A 22,889-nucleotide genomic window follows, 5' to 3' on the forward strand; every position below is an offset into this window, starting at 1 on the left:
TACCATTACAAATACTACCAGGGACTTTATCATCAATAGAAATCACAGATATTTTCATATCATATTATACTTATCTAAAATTACTGAGATTGCAGATGTATCAAAATATCACTTATCACCACTCTAAAGTAAGAGAGTATTAGACTTCCCACTAAATCTTGTTATTTAATGTGTCAGTAAGGAAGCATACAGATCTTAACTGCATCACAAATTTGATTAATATTTTGATAATTGAATTTCAATATAATAATTCCTTTGTAATCCTGTATGCTTTGTTTTATCTATTTTTTAAAAAGATATATTCTAGGGGCGCCTGGGTGGCGCAGTCGGTTAAGCGTCCGACTTCAGCCAGGTCACGATCTCGCGGTCCGTGAGTTCGAGCCCCGCATCAGGCTCTGGGCTGATGGCTCGGAGCCTGGAGCCTGTTTCCGATTCTGTGTCTCCCTCTCTCTCTGCCCCTCCCCCGTTCATGCTCTGTCTCTCTCTGTCCCAAAAATAAAATAAAATAAAAAAATAAAAAAATAAAAAAATAAAAGATATATTCTAGTAAGGAGTCTGGAGACTAAATAAAGGAATTCAACACACAAGAACCCCTGTGGGTTGATGAAAGAAAACCAGCTTACTCACAAGTTCCCACACAGGCATTTATTATTTTTTTTTTTTTTGCTGGAGATAATGATGAACTATCGTTCAAAATAATCCAAACATTCTGGGGCGCCTGGGTGGCTCAGTCAGTTAAGCATCTGACTTCAGCTCAGATCCTGATCTCATGGTAGGTGAGTTCAAGCCCCATGTCGGGCTCTGTGCTGACCGCTCAGAGCCCGGAGCCTGCTTTGGATTCTGCGTCTCCCTCTCTCTCTCTGCCCCTTCCCTGCTTGCATTCTCTCTCTCTCTCTCTCAAAAATAAAACATTAAAAAAAATTTACAAAATATCCAAACATTTACTTGGGAGTTTGAACTCTCCTCAATTCTTAATACTGGTCACATGCAGACCATTGGGCCCAAGAGCAATTTTTAGAGACCAGGAGTGGTTTGAACTAAGTTGTCTGCTCTGGTATCTCCTAAGACGTCTCAGTTAGAGGCCCATAAATTCCTTTCTCACCATGCTAATCTGAGTTAGGTCTTTGCCACTTGCATGCACCTGGCTTCTGACTAACATGGAGTCCCTCTATATTGGTTGGGGCCATTGAGGGTAGAGGAAGGTGGGGGACAATGATAGTATTTATGGAAGGTGGGGAAGAGATGTTAATATCTGCATCAGGTTGGGCCTGATTAGCTTAGTGTCCCCAGATCAATAGAACACTGATAACACAAAGTCCTGTTCCAGGCCCATCGTAAGGTTTCCCCAAAGTGTCAATCAGCTTCCAGGTGACAAGAGATTACAGGTACTTTTTTTCTTTAATTTTTTAAAAATGTTTTATTTATTTTTGAGAGAGCAAATGTGAGTAGGGGAGTGGCAGAGAGAGAGGGGGACAGGCAATCAGAAGCAGGCTGTGTGCTGACAGCAGTGAGCTGATGCGGGGCTGGAATTCACGAACCACGAGATCATGACCTGAACCAAAAATCGGATGCTCAACCGACTGAGCCACCCAGGTGCCCCAACACTACAGGTACTTTTAAACTCACTTCATTTAATCCTCACAAGAACCTCTATGGGTATGTCTCATTGCTTCCAACCTTTACAGAAAAGTGGGGGGGAAGGGGATCAGAAGTTAATTAACTTGCCCAGCAGTGTCCAACTCCTATATTTTTATTCTTTTCTGTCTAGTATTCTTCCCCTGACAAACCCACCTTAGGAATTCCACCCTTAAGCCTCAATTCAGCTACCACTTTCAGTGTTCTCAGACTCCAGAAATAAACCTCTTAGTGTTTTCTGATACCTTAGGGCACATCTTGCTAACGGACACACAGAATAAATCAAGATAAAGCAGAGAAGCTCACATAGTTCAAAGCTATAGCAGCAGACGTTGAGTGTAGGGGAAAGCGCTTGGTGGAGCCACTCTTGCTGCTGGGGATGGGTCCCTGCTACCTCTCGAATGACCCCCTGCACACCATATGCTGACCTCTACTTTCAGTTTCCACCTTTCTTCATAAGAGCAAAAGTCCTCTTCAGATTGCTTTGGGTTTGCCGTTTGCAAAAGCAGGTAATTAAGGTAGGTCTTTCATCCAAGTGAAGTGGCCTAACACGAACTTTCAGAAAGGACGGCACACCCGTACAGCCCTCCATGCTGTTCCCCCTTCAGTACCTGGCACACACCTCCATCGTAACGCCTAATGCACTGTGCTCGGTTTATTCTTGTCTACCTCCCCTTCTATACTGTTTTTGCTGAGGACAGGAATATTTTCTATCCCAAGTACTCAGCACAATGTCTGATACAAAATAAGCACAAAATAAATGTTTGAAGAGAATAAATTTATTGCTCACCAACTATACACTGGCTTTAAGGGCTGGAATACACTTAACTTGAAGTATATTCCATACTGTTCACAATTCAGGGCAACTGAAACCAGGACTCACTGAAATCTGCACGATCCTAGATACTGCAGATACAGATAAAAGCAGACTCCATCTTAAAGAAGTTTACTCTCTAGAGGGGAGTCTCACATGTGAAGATAATTTCACTGGGATTTCATTAATCTATTCTAGAAGTATCTATAAGAAAGGTGCACTTAATGGGGGGGGGGATGAAAGTGGCAGACAGAGGTTGTTGGGGAAAGTTTTCTGAAAATGTTATCTGAATTGAATCACACCAGAAGACAGGAGGAATATATTTACATCCCTGGTGAGGAGAGAGACAGAGACAGAGACAGAATAAAATCAGAGAGCAGCAGCTGAGGACAAAAACTTAGGAAATAGCTAGGGTGTACACAGCAAAGCAGGTCATGAAGGAACTCTCAAAAAGTATGAGTAGAATCAGGAGAGTGATCAAGGCAAGGGAATGAGGACTTTAAAGGTGCAAAACCAGGGATGCCTAGGTGGTGCAGTCGGTTGAGAATCCGGCTCCTGATTTCGGGTCAGGTCGTGATCTCGCGGTTTGTGAGTTCAAGCCCCACGTCAGGCTCTGTGCTGACAGTGCGGAGCCTGCTTGGGATTCTCTCTCTCCCCCCTTCTCTCTGCACCTCCCCAACTCATGCATATTCTCTCTCTCTCAAAAAAAAATAAACTTAATAAAAAATTATTTTTTTAAAAAAAGTGCAAAACCAGCAATGCCAGAGGCAATAAGAAGGCCAAATAAGGCCTTAAAAAAAGTATTCAATGGATTTAGCAACCAGAAAGTCATTAGTAACCTTGGCAAGTGGTGAAGGAAGAAGGAGCCAGACTGCAGGGAGGTGGTAAGTGAATGGGTGAAAAATCAGTGGTGGCAATTGGCCAAAAAGGGGAAAAGCAAGAAAGCAGTAGCTAAAAGGGGATGAGGTTTTAAAAACATACATATATATATATATATTTTTTTTTTTTGGTCTCAGCCTAAATTTTTCTTTCCCATCCTACACTACTCCCAAATGGACAACTTTCCTCAAAAATTCCCACTATGATGTAAGCTCCTTAAGTATGAGTCTTGTGTCTGAATTGTCTTTTTATTCCACACATTTTCTGTATATGGCATAGGTTCAGTCTTTTTGAATGAATGAATGAACGAAATACATATTCAACACAGGTGATAAGGAAATGAAGGGATCTACTGGGTAACATCTGTTTTTGATCTTAAGGGAATTTGTGGTTGTCTGAAAACTCAAGAGCATATTCTATTCAGAGGACCTTCTCTCCTTGATGCTTATAAATGCCTGACTCAGGGAGGGAGATGTAGATTGGGGCCCAGTGTAGATTTTACAGACTAGGGAAAAATAGTTCCTTATAGATTTAAGGGTCCCTTCCTTCACAGAAGTTGTAATTGGTAGGTCTATATTAGATTCTGGGTGCTGCTTTTATAGCTCCTCTTTAACCTGCCCAGGCTTCAGTTTTCTCACTGGCAACTTGAAGATGCCCATAATAGCATCGACCTCATAAGGCTGCAGCATAAATGAGATACTGCACATTTAGTGCTTTTCGTGGTGCGTGGCAAAATGACACTTATATGTTAAAGATAAAGTATTACTAAAATGAATAAAAATATCACTAAAAGAAATGAGTTCCAGAAAAGCTAGGTATAAGTCAAATCTTATTTTAAATACAGAAAGAGAAACTCGTTAGAAGATGTTTTATAAAAGTGAATGAATAATCAGCTCCAAGTTGCCTGTTTTATAAATCCACCTTTTCATTCATAAAGTTTACTGAAAAATCTTTCAGAGTTTCACCTATCCGAGTGGACCTGCCCCTGAAGTCTGTTAACGTTCCTTAGCTGGTGGGGAGGGTGCGGCGAGGGGCTAGCCAAGGGGTTGCATTAATTTCCTGGCCAGCCACGAAGGCTTGCATAAGAGCACCCTTGGGTATGCAGTTTCTGTTCTCATGAAAATTCAGCTCCAACTCCTCGAAGAACAGATCTAGAAGCAGCATCTGGCAAAGACTAGCGTTTTCAAAAGCCTGCGTCCCAGCAACCAGGCCGTGGAAGGGCGGGAGCTCAGTCCCAACGCAAACTAGGATGTGGAGAGAGACCAAGACTTGGCAACCTCTTCTCAGCCCTGCGGGTCTCACGCACCAGCTGGGCGGGCGCTCCCGCCAACCATGCCCCACGGCGTCGGGCTCCCAGCCAGTGGGAAGCGCCAGTCTCAGACCAGAATAGCAAGCAACTGGGAGGGTTGGGAGGGGGTTCTGAGCAAGGCAGAGGCCGTCTAACCTTTCCGGGTGAAGGCGACTGCACTCAGAGTTGTAACTGTATCTTTAGCCACAGGAAAGGTTAATGTAAATGTCAGAGGCCTCAGCCGGAGGGGTGGGGAAGGGAGGAGGCGAGAGAAGGGCGGGGCAAGAGGCGGAGGGTCGGGCCTCCCAAGGTCAAGCCCCGCTCGCCCGTCCCTGGAGAGTCGACAAAGCAGCTCCGCGGAGCCCCGAGGCCACCCTTCAGCACCCTGCGACCTCCGCGGGGCCTCCGGGCCAGGAAAAGCCAGAGCAAAGAAGTTGGGTGGAGACTAGGGCGGCACGCGGAAGTGGCCGGGCCCGAGCGCGGCAGGGGGCGGGCGGCCGACTCCAGCGGCACGTCGCGCACGGCCCCGCTCCGGGCGCACGCCGCGGAGGAGCCGGCGCGTCCCTTACCCCGTTGGCGGCGGCGATGCGCACGATGAGCTGGATGGCCTCCTTCATGTAGAACCTGCCGTCCCCGCCCACCACGAGGGTGGCCTCCTGCCGCTGCGCCGGCTCCACCGTGGAGATGATACTCTGGATGAAATTCTCCGCGTAGTTGGCGCTGCTCTGAAACACCTTCACCCGCTTCCGCAGCCCGCTCGTGCCCGGCTTCTGGTCCGGGTACGCCTGGGTCTTCACCGTCACAATCTTCACCATGGTGGCGACTCGCTTCTTGGGGCCGGAGCGGACTCTGCTAACCGCGGGGAGGCCGGAGCTGTGGCTGCAGCTGCTCTGGGGTGAGGGCGCGGACCGGCTAGGGGCAACGCCAGCTCTCTCGCCTGCGCTCGGCCCTCCTCCTTAAAGGGACAGGGGACAGGGCCCTCCCTCCGTGGCCAGCCCCACTTTGCAGGTACAAGGGGGCGGGTAGAGAAAAGGAGAGCGCCCACCTCCAGGCCTCCAGTGAAATGGGTGGAGCCTCTCTGATTTCCCCTTCCCACCCCACCCCGTCAGCCAATCCACTATAAAATGAAATCCGCAACTCCTTCCCTACAGGGAAGGGCAGAACGTGGGGTAGGGACTTGGTCAGAGGGCAAGTGTTGGAGACAGGGTGGGAAAATTGCAGAGTATAATAATTTCCTGTGGTTTGGCCAGAGTATCTCATGTAAATAGCTTTCTGGAAACCTGTTCTGAGAGATAGAAGTGGCAGCCTTAGGTAGATTTCATGACTCCTTATTTTCTTATATTCCCTGTCCAAATATTAGTTTGTGTCAGAAAAAGGAGTCAGTCAGTTCCAAAAGTCGTATTCCACCTACTACTTTCCATGTATTTACTGATGGACCAAACCCTTTACTTCCCATTGGTTAGGGTGCCTTTACTAAGAACTAAAGTTTATTGAATAGAATGTTTCTAATCCTTGCTAAAGTACAAGTTTTATTTTTCCCTATTTTATGCTTACAAAACGAGATTTAAAAAATTAAATGGCTTGTCACGGCCATGGAGATAACTATATGCAGGAGGCCAACTCAGGTGGGTGTTGCTGCAAAACCAGGGCTCTTAACCTGGTTCGCCTGCTAAGTCACCAGATTTCATAACTAGGAAATGTACAGGGAGGCCTTAATACAGGTACAAATATAAGGTAAGGCTGAGTATAACATAGTTCATCATCAAAATAAGTCAGTTATTTGTGTAATAAAAATTGGGTGAAGAGACCAAGAAGAACTGAGGTGGCCAGAAAGAGTTCATGGAGGATACAGTGAACAAAAGACCCTTGATTGTTAAGTAGGGATATTGATTCTTTCCTTTTGGTTTAGCATTCCCCTTGATTTGGTGAGAGTGATTGTCTCCTCTGCTCAGAAAATGTGTCATTTGTAGAAAAGCCACAGCTTCTCCCTGCCCCCGCTTATGAGATGTGTGACATGGGGAAAGTTAATTAGTATCTGTGAGCATCCATTTCTTTACTATAAAATGAACAGAAAACCTACCTTGAAGAGTTTCTGCAAGAATTAATGGTGTTTTGTATGTCTGTAGTTCTCAATCATGGATACACAATACAATCACCTGAGACACTTTTGAAAGTACCCAGGCTCCAGTCCAAACACTAAATAATAATCAGGTGATGTAAGTAACTCATTTAGCATTGTAGCTCAAACTTTACATGTCCCAAACTCAGGATCATACTGTACCACCCTCCAACCCCACACTTCTTAGAATAGTTCCAGTCTCAAATTGCTAGGAGATACCAGTCCTATTATAAGAAGTGTGGGGCTGGAGGTGGTACAATATGATTCTGAGTTGTTTGCGACATGTAAAGTTTGAGGCTTCTGTCATGCATCCAAAAGGAGGGACAGAAAAAAGTGTTACACAGAGATCTAGAACTTAGAAAAGAGACTTGGCAGAGCGATATGAATTTATAATCCATTAGCATATAGATAGTATTTGAAAACTTGAAAATGAATGAGATCACTAGGGAGAGAATACAGAGTGCAGGAAAAAAAAAAAAAAAAGAGTCTGACACCGAGCTCAGAAACTCCCAACATTTAAAGGCTAGTAACTGCAGTGTGGAAAAAAAGGTGAAAAGTTAGGCTTTTCTGCCTTTGAAAGAGAATTTCTTTAGGAACATCAACCCAGCAGGAAGATTTAGATGTGTTTCTTCCATAAGCTATCCAGCTTTCCATAATCCTGAGCTCAAATCTACTAGGTTACATTCAAAGGCAAGGAAGATCTACTTCAGCAAGTTATTAATATGCCAGTTAGGAGCCTTCCTAGAGGTCAAGTTATCCAGAATTTTGTTAGGTTTGATCTAGGTTTAAATTAAAAAAAAAAAAAGTTTGCAATTCTGTGAAAAGTTTTAATGATTTCTCTGTCTACATATACAAATGTGTATAAATGGGAGGTAGGTTAAGTGCTGGCTAGATAAATGTACAAGACTTGGTCAATCAATACCATTTCCAAATACAGTGTTCATTGAAGACAGCTTAACTTCACCCTTCACAAATCATCATTTGCATTCCAACTATAATGATTTCAAGAAATGTGTTTATCATAGGATATCAATCTCTGCTGAATGCAACAAATAACTAATGGCGTGCATATGCAATTGATAATGAAAAAGACATGTATGGAACTTATAATGAAAACACTGGAGGGGCACCTGGGTGGCTCAGTCGGTTAAGCGTCTGAGTCTTGATTTCAGCTCAGGTCATGATCTGATGGTTGTGAGATTGAGCCCCACATCAGGCTCCACGTTGGACATGAAGCCTGCTTGGGATTCTCTCTCTCTCTCTGTTCCACCCCTCCCTTAAAAAAAAAAGAAAAAAAAAAAAAAGAAACAAAACAGGGTGGTGATGTGGGTAATCTAGAGGTATTAGCCATTAACATGGCTTATACAGAAACTGATTATCAAAATTTAAAAAAAATTTTTGAAAAGTAATTCACTAACATGTATGTATTTTTCCTTACAATTCATTTTTGGAATCTACTATAAAGCCTTAGAAAGTACCTATATTGTTAAAAACAAAACACAATTATTACTTGTATACACTCAACTTCCTGTCTGGTGGTGTCAAGTGATGCTTGAAGAATCTGTACTGAGGAATCTGTATTAGGATAGTCTCTAGTTTAGGCCTAGAATGGTCGCCCAAATCTCTGTCCTACCCAAGAGTTCTACAAGGCCTGAAAGGTGATGTCTCAATTAAGAGACCTCTGACAGGATAGGTAAATGATAGATAATCTCCTACAAGAATTTTCAATTATTTGGGGCTGATGAATAACTAAATGATGATTCCATATGAATCCATACAAGTTAATGCTGAGCAGTACTGTAAATGTCATATTAGTTCCATCTGTTAAACCTAAATCTTCCTGGCTGCAGATTTTGTTCATTATGTTAAATTTTGATGTATTTGTAACTTGCTGTAATGACTAGTTCTTACATATGGAAGCAATATGAAGCCATTTAATGCCTTTTCTATTTGTATCCATTAAGTTATTCAGGTGCTTAAAACTTTTATTTGAATAAAAGTTAATGGATGTCTGGAGTCTCTGATTCTGAAATTAAGTTTGTTCCTGTGCCAAAATAATAATAGTTTTGGAGCTCATGTTTCAGTGTCAAATGGTTATTCATGAAGCTATATGTGAAAAAGATTGATATATAATAAATTGGGCTTTTTCCTTAGAATTCATTTTTGGAATCTACTATAAAGGATATCAGCCTGAATTAATTTCTATGAATACTTTATATGCAAATATTAATATTTAAAATAGCAAAAAGATAAGATTTTTAAAAATACAGATTAGGAAGGACACTTTTTAAGAGATAATGAATGTCTTCTGTTATCCCATTTCACCAATGTTCTTGATTAAGGAATCAGGATGCTGTGGTAGGCTAAATAATGGCTCCCTAGGAGATACCCATGTCTTAATCCTTGCAATATGTGAATTAGGGTAAGAAAAGGACTTTGTAGACATAATTAAGGATCTTGAGATGAGGAGATTAGCCTGGATTATTTGAGTGAGCTCTAAATACAATCATAAGTGTTCTTTTAAGAGGGAAACAGGGAGGTTTCATTACAGAAGAAAAGACAATAGGACCATAGCAGCAGAGACTGGAGTGATGCAGCCACAAACCATGGAATGCCAGCAGTCACCAAAAGCTGTAAAAAAGCAGGAAATGCACTATGCACTAGAACCTCTAAAGAGAGCATAGCCTTGATGACACCTTGATTTTAACTCAGTGACATGATTTTGGACTTCCAGCCTGCAGAACTGTGGGAAAATTCATGTTTCAAGCTACCAAGTTTGTGGTAATTTGTTACAGCAACCATAGGAAACTAATACAGATGCTTTCATTTTATGGAGGAGGATAAGCCAGGAAGCTCAAACTCATGGCCTGATTCCCTAGGGGCCTACAGTGTGACTTCAGGTGTTCAGTAAGAGATGGAGTAAGAGAAAGTAGGCTATATCCTAAGTCTCTACTAAAGAATAAATAACAGAGGAAAGTATATCAGGTATAGCAGAAGTAAAACAGGGAATCAAGAAATCATGGAGGTAATTATTTCCAAATTATTTTGCTCAAATTACCTGAATAAGTTAAAAGGTTTTTTCTTTCTTGAATTGGCTAGGAAACAGAATTCTGTTTCATTCACTGTGTAAAATTGAATGCAATAGTGAGTATTCTGTACAACACCCTGAAGTTTTGAATAGTCCCTATCAAAACTAGCTTCAACTGGTGTTACCAACTTTTCCTGATGAGTGAATTTTTATTCCTTCCTTTTACCTTACTGTTATAGCCCCTGTTATATATTTTTCTTAATGCTGAAGCTATCTTGAAATAATTTATATTCATTGCCCTCACTCTCCTTTTATCCACACATCCCACCATTCAAATCATCTATAAAACACTGAACACATAGTACAAGACACTTAGGCTCAGATTAATCACCTAAGACCCTGTACTCAAGGAGTTAAAAACAGAGCAGTCCAGACACGTATAAAATGTAAGAAACAAGGACACCTGGGTGGCTCAGTCCGTTAAGCACCCAACTTCGGCTTGGGTCAAGATCTCACGGTCAATGGGTTCAAGCCCTGCATAGGGCTCTGTGCTGACAGCTCAGAGCCTGGAGCCTACTTTGCATTCTCTGTCTCCCTCTTTCTCTGCACTTCCCTGCTCGTGCTCTGTCTCTCTCTCTGTCACTCAAAAATAAATAAACATTAAAAAAGTTTTTTTAATATATAAGAAACAAAGTATGAACCACAAGAAGGTAATTGATTTTTTTTTTTTTTTTTTTGAGAGAGAGTGAGAGCACAAGCAGGGGAGGGGCAGAGAGAGAGGGAGAGAAAGAATCTTAAGCAGGCTCCATGCCCAGCACTGAACTGACTCGGGGCTCTATCACAATCATGAGCAGAAATCAAGGGTCGGGCACTTAACTGACTGAGCCATCCAGGTGCCCCAAAGATACTGGTTTTTTTAATGTTTATTTATTTATGTTGAGAGAGGGAGAAAACATGAGCAGGAGAGGCACAGAGAGAGAGAGGCAGAGAGAGAATCCTAAACAGGCTCATTCTGTCAGTGCAGAGTCAAGTGCAGGGCTCAGTCTCACAAACTGTGAGATCATGACCTGAGCCCAAACCAAGAGTCGGTTGCTGAACTGACTGAGACACCCAGGCAACCCAAGGTATTGATTTTTAAAGCTAGTATTAGAATTAAAAAAAATTCATATCAATAATCCAAACTTCTGCCTTAACAAACTAGAAAAAGAGCAAATAAACCCAAGGCAAACAGAAGAAAATAATAAAGAGCAGAAATCAATTAAATTGAAAACAAAAATAGAGAAAAATCAATGAAACTAAAAATTGGTTATTGGAATAGATCAATAAAATTGATTAACCTCTAGCAAGGCTGACAAAAAAAGAGAAGATACATTTTACTAATACCAGGAATGACAAAGGAATTATCGCTACAGCCTTCATAAACAATGTTTCATAAAACTCTCTACACATACATTTGACAACTTAGATTAAATGGACAAATTCCTCAATTGGTCACACATGACCAATCCTCCCCACCAGATGAAATAGGTAAATTCAATGGCCCCATGAAAACTGCACTTAAAAAACTTCCAAAAAATCTCCACACCCAGATGGTCTCAAAGACAAATTGAAACAAACATTTAAAGAAGAAACAACACCCCCGTACTTCAAGCTATACTACAAAGCTGTAATCACCAAGACAGTATGGTACTGGCACAAGAACAGACACTCAGATCAATGGAACAGAATAGAGAACCCAGAAATGGACCCACACATGTATGGCCAACTAATCTTTGACAAAGCAGGAAAGAATATCCAATGGAATAAAGACAGTCTCTTCAGCAAGTGGTGCTGGGAAAACTGGACATGCAGAAGAATGAACCTGGAACACTTTCTTACACCATACACAAAAATAAACTCAAAATGGATGAAAGACATCAATGTAAGACAGGAAGCCATAAAAATCCTTGAGGAAAAAGCAGACAAAAATCTCTTTGATCTTGGCTGCAGCAACTTCTTACTCAACACGTCTCTGGAGGCAAGCAAAACAAAAGCAAAAATGAACTACTGGGACCTCATCAAAATGAAAAGCTTCTGCACAGCAAAGGAAACAATTAGCAAAACTAAAGGGCAACCGACAGAATGGGAGAAGATATTTGCAAATGACATATCAGAAAAAGGGTTAGTACCCAAAATCTATAAAGAACTTATCAAACTCAACACCCAAAAAACAAATCATCCAGTGAGTAAATTGGCAAAAAACATGAATAGACACTTCTCCAAAGAAGACATCCAGATGGCCAATTGACACATGAAAAAATGCTCAACTTCACTCATCAGGAGGGAAATACAAATCAAAACCACAATGAGATACCACCTTACACCTGTCAGAATGGCTAACATGAACAACTCAGGGAACAACAGATGTTGGTGAGGATGCGGAGAAAGGATCTCTTTTGCATTGTTGGTGGGAATGCAAGCTGGTGCAGCCACTCTGGAAAACAGTATGGAGGTTCCTCAAAAAACTAAAAATAGAACTATCCTACGACCCAGCAATTACACTACTAGGCATTTATCCACGGGATACAGGTGTGCTTTTTCGAAGCAGCACATGCACCCCTGTTTATAGCACATGTTTATAGCAGCACTATCAACAATAGCCAAAGTATGGAAAGAGCCCAAATGTCCACCAATGGATGAATGGATAAAGAAGATGTGGTATATATATACAATAGAGTATTACTCGGCAATCAAAAAGAATGAAATCTTGCCATTTGCAACTACGTGGATAGAAGTAGAGGGTATTATGCTAAGTGAAATTAGTGAGTCAGAGAAAGACAAATATCATATGACTTCACTCATATGAGGACTTTAAGAGACAAAACAGATGAACACAAGGGAAGGGAAACAAAAATAATATAAAAACAGGGAGGGGGACAAAAGCATAAGAGACTCTTAAATATGGAGAACAAACAGGGTTACTGGAGGGGTTGTGGGAGGGGGGATGGGCTAAATGGGTAAGGAGCACTAAGGAATCTACTCCTGAAACCATTGTTGCACTATATGCTAACTAATTTGGATGTAAATTTTAAAAAATAAAAAATAAAATTAAAAAAAAAGAAGAAACAACACCAATTCCACATAGTCTCTTCCAGAAAATAAGAGGAAGAATAAATCCTGACTCATTTATAAAGTCAGTATTGCCCTGATACCAAAACCAGACAAAGACAATACAAATCAAGAAAACTAGAGACCAATATTCCTCACATACATGGTCACAAAAATGCCGAACAATGTACTAGCCAATTGAATTCACAGTATATACTGTAAAAACACCATATCACAATCAAGAGGGGTTTATTCTGGCAATGAAAAGCTGTTCAATATGTGAAAATCAATGAGTGTAATCCATCACATTAATAGTCTAAAGAAGAAAAACAATATAATGACACAAAAAATATATTTGACATAATTCAGCATCCATTCCTGATTAAAAAAAAAAATCTCAGGGTTCCAGGGTGGCTCAGTCAGTTAAGTGTCAGACTCTTGATTTTGGCTCACCATCTCATGGATGATGAGTTTGAGATCCAACTTGGGATCTGCACTGACAGTGTGGAGCCTACTTGGGATTCTCTGTCTCTCTCTCTTTGTCCTTCCCCCTCCCCACATGCCCACACTCTCTCACTCAAAACTAAATATATTTTTTTTTAATTTCAGTAATCTAGGAATAGAAGAGAATTTTTCTAACCTAATAAAGGGCACCTACAAAAACATCTTCAGCTAACATCATACTAATGGTGAAGAACTGAATGCTTTCCTTCCTAAGATTGGGAGCAAGGTAGGGATATCCACCTTCAACATTCTACTCAACATCATTATGGAAGTCTTAGCCAGTGAAATAAGACAAGAAAAAAAAAGGGGGAGGGGGCATATAGATTGGAAAGAAAATGAAACTGTGCCTATTTGCAGATGACATGTTTTTCTATGTAGAAAATCCCAAGGAATCTACAAAGAAAAAACTCCTAGGACTAACAAATGAGTTTAGCAAGAGTCTCAGGATACAATACTAACATGCAAAAATCAATTATGGTTTTATATACTAGTAGTTTATAACTAAAACCTGAAATTTAAAAAATAATACCATTTAGGAGCACCTGGGTGGTTCAGTTGTTTAGGCGTCCGACTTCGGCTCAGGTCATGATCTCACAGTTTGTGCATTTGAGCCCCGCATCGGGCTCTTTGCTGACAGCTCAGAGCCTGGAGCCTGCTTTGGATGCTCTGTCTCCCCCTCTCTCTGCCCCTCCCATGCTCATACTCTGTCTCTCTCTGTCTCTCAATAATGAATAAATGTTAAAAAAATAATAATGCCATTTACAATAGTTCATAAAAATAAAATATTTAGGGATACCTGGTGGCTCAGTCGGTTAAGCACCCGACTTCAGCTCAGGTCATGATTTCACAGTTTTGTGAGTTCAAGCCCTGTGTTGGGCTCTGTGCTGACAGAGCCTGGAGCCTGCTTCAGATACTGTATCTCCCTCTCTCTCTGCCCCTTCCCTGCTCATGCTATGTTTCTCTCTCAAAAATGAACATCAAAAAAAATTTTTTAATAAAATAAAAGAAAATATTTAGATGTAAATCTTATAGAGGATGTACAGGATTTGTAAGCCAAAAACTATAAAACTATTTTCTTTAAAACGAAATAAAAGAAAACCTAAATAAATGGAGAAATATACCATGTTCATGGATTGCAACCAACACAATAAACATGTCAATTCCCCAAAATGACCAATATATTTAACACAATATAGATCAAAATCCCAGCAAGAATTTTTGTAGATATAGACAGCTGCTTCTAAAATTCATTTAGGGGGCACCTGGGTGGCGCAGTCGGTTAAGCATCTGACTTCAGCCAGGTCACGATCTCACGGTCCGTGAGTTCGAGCCCCGCGTCAGGCTCTGGGCTGATGGCTCGGAGCCTGGAGCCTGTTTCCGATTCTGTGTCTCCCTCTCTCTCTGCCCCTCCCCCGTTCATGCTCTGTCTCTCTCTGTCCCAAAAATAAATAAAAAACGTTGAAAAAAAAATAAATAAAATTCATTTAGGAGGCACCTGGGTGGCTCAGTGGTTAAGGGTACAACATCAGCTCAGGTCATAATCTCATGGATTGTCAGCTCAAGCCTCGAGCTTTGTGCTGGTGTATAGAGCTTCTTGGGATTCTTTCTCCCTCTCTCTGCCCTACCCTCTCTCATGATAAATAAACTTAAAAAAAAATTCATTTGGAAAGGGAAAGAAACTAGAACAGTTAAGACCATTTTGAAAAAGAACAAGAAGATTGGAGGAATCATATTACCTGACTAAAGATTTACCATATGTAAAGCTACATAATGAAGACAGTGTAGTATTGGTGAAGAGAAAGACACATAGATCAGTAAGACAAAATAGAGTCCAGAAATATACCCACACAAATATATGGGTCTATATCTTCAGTTGATTTTCAACAAATGCACAAGAGCAATTTAAAGGAGAAAGAGGGGCACCTGGGTAGCTTAGTCTCTTAAGCATCTGACTTTGGCTCAGGTCATGATCTCATGGTTTGCTGACAGCATGGAGCCTGCTGAGGATTCTCTCCCGGCCTCTCTTTCTGCCCCTCCCCCACTTGTGCGCGCTCTCTCTCTCTCTCTCTCTCTCTCTCTCTCTAAGTAAATAAATAAACTTAAAAAAGGTTTTTAAAAAGGAGAAAGAACAATCTTTTTTAGCAAATGGTACTAGGACCACTGACCTCCATATGAAAACAAAAAATGAACCTCAACCTAAACTTCATAACTAATACAAAAATTAACTCCAACTAGATCATAGATATAAATGCACCAAGTAAAACTATATAACTTATAAAATAGAAACTTTTTTCACATAGGGCTAGGCAACAACTTCTTAGACTTGCCACCAAACACATGATCCAATAAAGAAAAAAACTGATAAGCTGGACTTCATCAAAATTAAAAACTTTGCTCTCCATATGATACAGTTAAGAGAATGAAAAGAGGGACACCTGGGAGGCTTAGTTGGTTAAGCGTCTGACTTCAGCTCAGATCACGATCTCACAGTTCATGAGATTGAGTCCCATGTCAGGCTCTGCGCTGTCAGTGCCTGAGATTCTCTCTCCCCACTCTATCTTTCCCCTGCTTGCATGCACAGGCTCTGTCTCTCAAAATAAATAAACTTAAAAACAAAAGAGAGTGAATGAAAAGATAAGCTACAGACTCAGAGAAAAATTTTGCAATTCACATCTCCAACAAAAGATGTATCCAGAATTTATAAAAAAAAAAAAAAAAAGCTTCAAATCTCAAAAGAAAACCCCGTTTAAATGGCCAAAAGCCTTGAAGAGATGCCTCACTGAAGAGGATATATGCAGATGGTTACTAAGCATATGAAAAGTTGCTCAGCATCATAAACCTTAAGGAAATGCAAAGTAAAACTACTATGAGATACTACTGCATGTTTTTTAGAATGTCTAAAATACAAAATACTGACCATATCAAGTTCTGAGGAGGATGCAGAGCAACTGAAACTCTCATACATTGTTTATGGAAATGCATAATGGTACAGCCACTCTGTAAAACACATTGGCAGTTTCTTAAAAAGCCAAACATACAGTTACCATATGACCCAGCAATCTCACCTCTTCCTATCTATCCTAGAGAAATGAAAAATTATGTTCACACAAAAGAACCCGTGTATGAATGTTTATAGCAGCTCAATTAATACTGCCAAAAACTGGAAACGGCCTAGGAAATGAATAAGCAAATTGTGGTACATCCATATAAAGAAATGCTACTCAGGGGTGCCCAGCTGGCTCAGTCAGTGGAACATGCAACTCTTGATCTTGGGGTCCTGAGTTCGCACCTCACATTGAGTGTAGAGGTTATTTAAAAAAAAAAAAAAGAAAGAAAGAAATACTAGGAACAAACTAATACATACAATTTGGATGATTCTCAAAGGAATTAGGCTGAGTGAAAGAATTCAGTCTCAAAAGGTTACAAACTGCAGGATCCCATTTACATGACATTCTCAAAAAGAGGAAACTATAGTAATAGAAAGATCAGTGGTTGCCAGGGGCTAGGTGTGTGTGTGTGTGTGTGTGTGTGTGTGTGTGTGTGTGTGTTTGGAAGGGGAAGGGGAGAAGGATGTGACGATAAGAAATAGTATAATGGAATCTTTTGGTGATGGAACTGTTTTGTATCCTGATTGTGGTAGTGGTGAAATGAATCTACAAATCTTTTAAATTAACAGAACCATACAACCTTGCTCTCCTCCCCCCAAAAAGGTTAAATTTATTGTATAGCTTTTTTTTAAAATATGAAGTGTTAAATGTTAACTAGACTTATTGTGCTGATCATTTTACAATAAATGCAAATACTGAATCATTATGCTGTACAAATGAAACTGAAAGGTTTTGCATCAGTTATACCTCAATTAAAAAATAGTTGAGTTGTAACACTAAAAGGCTGTGTCATCTTGACCAGCTATTTCCCTAACAAGTCTTATAATCCATCTTAACTAGGCTGTGCCAGTATTAGGAAGCAGTAGATACTACTTAAGTTTCTTAAATTCCCTAATTTATCTTTATTTTCCTTATTAAGAGAATGATGCCTGTGAAGGCAATTCACCCAAAGACTCAGAGAACCTCACCTGTAATAAATGTCCAGGCCTTTGCTTTCACAAGGAGAGCCATAGATAAAGAAAGTGAGCCTCTACCTCACTAGTTCTCAAAGTGTGGCTCATGAAACCCTGGTAGCCTAAACCTGTTTAGGGGGTCCACAAAGTTGAAACTATTTTTTAATGCAAGATGGGGTTTTTTTTTCCTTTTTACAGATGGTACAAAAGCAATGGTGGGTAAGACACCCTAGCATGAATCAGGATAGAGGCACCAGGCTACACTGTGAAGATTGTATTCTTCTTTGGCCCACACTTGGAACTTAAAAAAAAAAAAAATGCCAGTTTCACTTTAAATCTCAACCCTTGGCTACATATTGTATTAATAAACAGCCCGATGAAGAGAATGAACCCAAATAGCACTTTTACTACATTCCTAAATACAATGAGTGTTTCAGGGGAAAGTCCTTATTTGAATTGAAAGTTGAATGAACTATGGTTCAACCATTATGAGCTCATGGTTCATGAGTTCAAGCCCTGAGTCTTGGGATTCTCTCTCTCCTCCTCTCTCTCTGCCCCTCCCCCGCTCACTTGCATGCACGTGCACTCTCTTTCTCTCTCACAATAAACAAATTTTTTAAAAAAGTTGAATGAACTACCTTATTTACACCATTTTTACTTGAATAAAACAAGACAAAACAAAAAAGTCTCACAGGAGGGGCGCCTGGGTGGCGCAGTCGGTTAAGCGTCCGACTTCAGCCAGGTCACGATCTCGCGGTCCGTGAGTTCGAGCCCCGCGTCAGGCTCGGGGCTGATGGCTCGGAGCCTGGAGCCTGTTTCTGATTCTGTGTCTCCCTCTCTCTTTGCCCCTCCCCCGTTCATGCTCTGTCTCTCTCTGTCCCAAAAATAAAAAAAAAAAAAAAAAAAAAAAAAAAAGTCTCACAGGAAAAAAAGTATTAGTTTTTTTTTTTTTTTTTTTTTTTTTTAAATTTTTTTTTTAATTTTTTTTTTAACGTTTATTTATTTTTGAGATAGAGAGCATGAAAGGGGGAGAGTCAGAGAGAGGGAGACACAGAATCTGAAACAGGCTCCAGGCTCTGAGCGGTCAGCACAGAGCCCGACGCGGGGCTTGAACTCACGGAGCGCGAGATCATGACCTGAGCCGAAGTCGGCCGCTTAACCGACTGAGCCACCCAGGCGCCCCAAAAAGTATTAGTTTTAAAATAGAAGTTCAAGAAGTAGAATAGTTTCTTCTGGACTAGAGAAAGGATTAAAGGCTTCATGAAGGACGAGGCATTTAAAAATGTATGTTAAAAGTACAGAGTATAATGCTTGTCGTAATCTATTTTTTCTGATAAAGAAGTGCTCTACACATATTTGGCACTCAAGGAGTATGTGATTAACCTATTGCCTATGATATTAACACTAGAGACACAATTTAGGAAACTCTATGAAAAGTGAAAAACATGAGAAAATGCCTGAAATTTCTTCCTACCCCTTTTGAAATCTTCTCTTAACCCATCAAAGTTCATTTAAAGTTCTAGCACATTCCTGATTCTTCCAACCCACACTGGTCTTTTCAACTTGTCCAAACTTATTCTATCAAACTTGGTCTAATACCTTAGTGTAATACTTCTCTATATTTTAAAGTCCATGCCTCATTTCCTTTAATAGTTATTAAAAATGTGTTTTTATATTAAAAAATTTAAAAACATTGCACTGCATGACTAAAAAGAAAGCACTACTTAGCTTCAAACTATGCGTCTTTTATTCCTTCAATCTACTGAGTCTTATGCCCCTAAAAATATTTGGGCAAGCCTTCCTTTCCTTTTCTGTTCCCATACCCTCTTCACTAGTTTATGCTTAATGATCAGTGCTTACTAATTTAAGACTTAATATTATTCAATAGGCTAACATGTAACACATTTTCTCAGCTCTTTCTTTTTCTGAGGTCAGAGATCATGTCTACTACTTCTCTATTATAACTAATGCAATATGGAATAGAAGTTTGCCAATTGGATATCCCTGTGTACCATTTTCCAGTCTAGTCACCTCCTAAATTTTTACTCCCTTTAAGAAAACAATTATTTCAGGGGCGCCTGGGTGGCTCCGTCGGTTAAGTGTCTGACTTCAGCTCAGGTCACGATCTCGCGGTCCGTGAGTTCGAGCCCCGCGGCGGGCTGTGTGCTGACAGCTCAGAGCCTGGAGCCTGCTTCGGATTCTGTGTCTCCCTCTCTCTCTGCCCCTCCCCTGTTCATGCTCCGTCTCTCTCTGCCTCAAAAATAAATGTGTTAAAAAAATTTAAAAAAAAGAAAAAAAAACAATTATTTCAAAAGCTAAATCCAATTTTTTGCAACAGAGGTTTAGAAAAAGGCACAGAAAAATTTGATTTTTAGTAATGCTGCATATTCATATTAAAGTTGCCAGAAAGCTTACAATGCTGGTATTCTATAGTAATGGCACTATTATATGTTAACATTAGCCTCATTCAGATGATTGAACTTAAGGTGGCTTTGAATTTAAGTTGGTTGATCTTGTGTTAAATTGTAAAGGAAAGAATAAAGTTAAGAATATGTATGAAATGTTGGATATTTGTCAATTGTGACTCAAAGGAATTGAAAAATATTTTTCTTCATTTTGGGGGAATGGAACCATACCTCTAACCCCTTTCTAATATGTAGGTCTTCTTTTTAACATTAATATGTATCTTTAGAACTGTCATTATTTTAAAAAATAAAGAAACTCTTTTCACTTTTTTTTTTTTTAAGTTGGCATCATGCCTAACATGGGCTTGAACACACAACGCTGAGATCAAGAGTCACATGCTCTACCAACTGAGCCAACCAGGTGCCCCCAGAACCTTTTTTTAAAGTACAAATTGACTTTGGTCAAATATCACAAATGAAGGCAGCTTGTGAATTATTCATAATAACTGAGAATGCCTGTTCTTCATCTTCCTTAGACAAAACTAACCACAGTTAACAAGTACAGACACTTTTAAGCAGCCAAAATCCTTTACCCCCTAGACTTTTAGCAACCGTTACCAGTCCTGGCCTCTAAACTGTCTCTCACATTAATTTTATCTACTTTCCCTAAATCATTTCCATGTTTCTCCATGTTTGCCATGTTTCTCCTCTAATCACTAAGCAGTTTTTTTCCCACCCCCAAATCAAGCTAGGCTGAGTATCAAAGATAGGCTTTACTGTACTAGATAAAGCTATCAAGACCATCTTAATATGTCCTTATACTTGTAACTTCACGAGGAAGTGAGTCAATACCTTTTTTTTGAGTCAATACCTTTTTCTTTCTTTTTTTCAACGTTTTTTTTTTTTTTTTTTTTTTTTTTTGGGACAGAGAGAGACAGAGCATGAACGGGGGAGGGGCAGAGAGAGAGGGAGGCACAGAATCGGAAACAGGCTCCCGGCTCCGAGCCATCAGCCCAGAGCCTGACGCGGGGCTCGAACTCACGGACCGCGAGATCGTGACCTGGCTGAAGTCGGACGCTCAACCGACTGCGCCACCCAGGCGCCCCAGAGTCAATACCTTTTTAAGAGCAGAAGACTTAGTATCCACTTTACAAGTTAGAAATAATTTTTATATATTCTCTAATAAGATAGGTGTATATGCCTGTTTATAGGTAAATCCTTAGTATACCATATATTTCACCAAAGCAATCTTAGAAGTCATAAAGGACTTAACCCAGTGCTGAGAAATATTATCAGTCTGTCTCTCTCTCATTCTATCTAATGAAGAATATGAATAATAAATAATATGCTCACCCTCTGGTGGCTAAAATCAGAAATGTATTTTCATTTTCCTGGATTGTATCCAAAATATGATTAGTGTGGTGTATTAAATTTCTGCATCATATTTGACCTACACCAAAAATAGATCTAAAAGAAAACTGCTGGCTTCACAAGAAAACAGGTTTACTAGAATATCTAATGAAATATCAACAAAATATTAAATGTAGTTGTTTTCATCTGTTAATGACATGAAAAACAAAATCTTGGTAAACAGAATTTAATAGTAAGGAGACATTTTCCTATGTGTCTATTTTTAATTTACAAATAGCCCTAATAATTAGGAAAAATTCATACCACAGGTTAAGTTTAATTTTCTGCCCACTTTACTCAACTGTCCAGCAGATATTTATTACATATCTATTATGGTTCCATGGTATATGCTGGAATTGTTAACTACCTGCTTTCAGCCTAGTGAGGGTAAAATAAACAGTAATTCCTGTACAGTATGATGAGTACTACAACAAAGAGTGAACATGAGGTTTTAGGGCTACCAAAGCAGTCCTGGTCAGGGAGTAATCAGTGAAAGATTCTTAGAAAAAGTGACATATTCACTGAGACCTGAAGGAAGAAGAGGGAGTAGAGAAAATTATTATTTGTAGGCATAAAGGCCTGAGGTGAGAGAGAATGTGGAAAGTGGGAAAGGCTACAGTATGCGTAAAAAAACAAGCCTAGGGGCGCCTGGGTGGCACAGTCGGTTAAGCGTCCGACTTCAGCCAGGTCACGATCTCGCGGTCCGGTCCGTGAGTTCGAGCCCCGCGTCAGGCTCTGGGCTGATGGCTCGGAGCCTGGAGCCTGTTTCCGATTCTGTGTCTCCCTCTCTCTGCTGCCCACCCCCACCCTCTCTCTCTCTCTCTCTCTCTCTCTCAAAAATAAAAAAAATAAACATTTAAAAAAAAAAAAAAAAAACAAGCCTAAAAAGAAATGCAGAGGTGGGAAGAAAATCTGAAGAATGCCAAAGAGAAGACTTTAAAATATCTACTAGATTTAGTGAACAGGAAGTTACTGATATCCTTGGGGGAACAATCACTAGTTGAATTAACTGGAAAGAATGAAAGTCAAGGAAGTGGGCACAGCAGGGGCGCCTGGATGGCTCAGTCAGTTAAGTGTCCGACTTCAGCTCAGGTCAGGATCTCACAGTTCCTGAATTCAAGCCCCGCATCAGGCTCTGTGCTGACAGCCGAGAGCCTGGAGCCTGCTTCAGATTCTGTGTCTCCCTCTCTCTGCCCCTCCCCTGCTCATGCTTTGTCTCTCTCTCTCAAAAAAAAAAAAAAAAAAAAAACATTAAAAAAAAAAGTGGGCATAGCAAATGTGGGCAATTGTTTCAAGTCCTTTCGCTGAGAAGGGGAAGACAGAAATGATAGTGATAGGGAACGAGATGAAGAGTCTAAATAATAATGGGGAAAAGTCAATATTGAGGGAGTGTTTGTAGGTAAAATTCAAGGGAGCCAATACTAAGGAGACAAGCAAAGCAGGAATGGGACTTAGAACACAGGAGAGATCTGAAGCATCTAGAGGTCTTCTTGGTAAGCAGGATCCTTGTGCTTTTTAAATGGAATCACATGCAAGGTTACCTCTAAAAATAATACGGTCATCTGTGCAAAACTACCCTAAAAAGTTTTTTTTTCTTCCACTATAACAAGTGAGTAATGGGAAGGGGTAAAAAAAAATGCTTAATATGTCTAAGTGGAGA

At 40.3% G+C, this 22,889-nt stretch overlaps 1 protein-coding gene across 1 annotated transcript in view; it reads right to left on the reverse strand.

Annotated features, from left to right (window-relative positions):
* The window catches only part of PGM1 (phosphoglucomutase 1), a 63,909-nt gene extending 58,249 nt beyond the window's left edge, over positions 1-5,660 (reverse strand). Inside the window, exon 1 of the mRNA XM_058717141.1 lies at positions 5,186-5,660. Within this exon, the coding sequence (XP_058573124.1) occupies positions 5,186-5,431 (246 nt within the window). The 5' untranslated portion in view covers positions 5,432-5,660. The remainder of the gene's footprint in view (positions 1-5,185) is intronic.
* Positions 5,661-22,889: the final 17,229 nt, after the last annotated feature.

The sequence above is a fragment of the Neofelis nebulosa genome, chromosome 2 (genome assembly GCF_028018385.1).
Source record: "Neofelis nebulosa isolate mNeoNeb1 chromosome 2, mNeoNeb1.pri, whole genome shotgun sequence".
Lineage (NCBI taxonomy): Eukaryota > Metazoa > Chordata > Mammalia > Carnivora > Felidae > Neofelis > Neofelis nebulosa.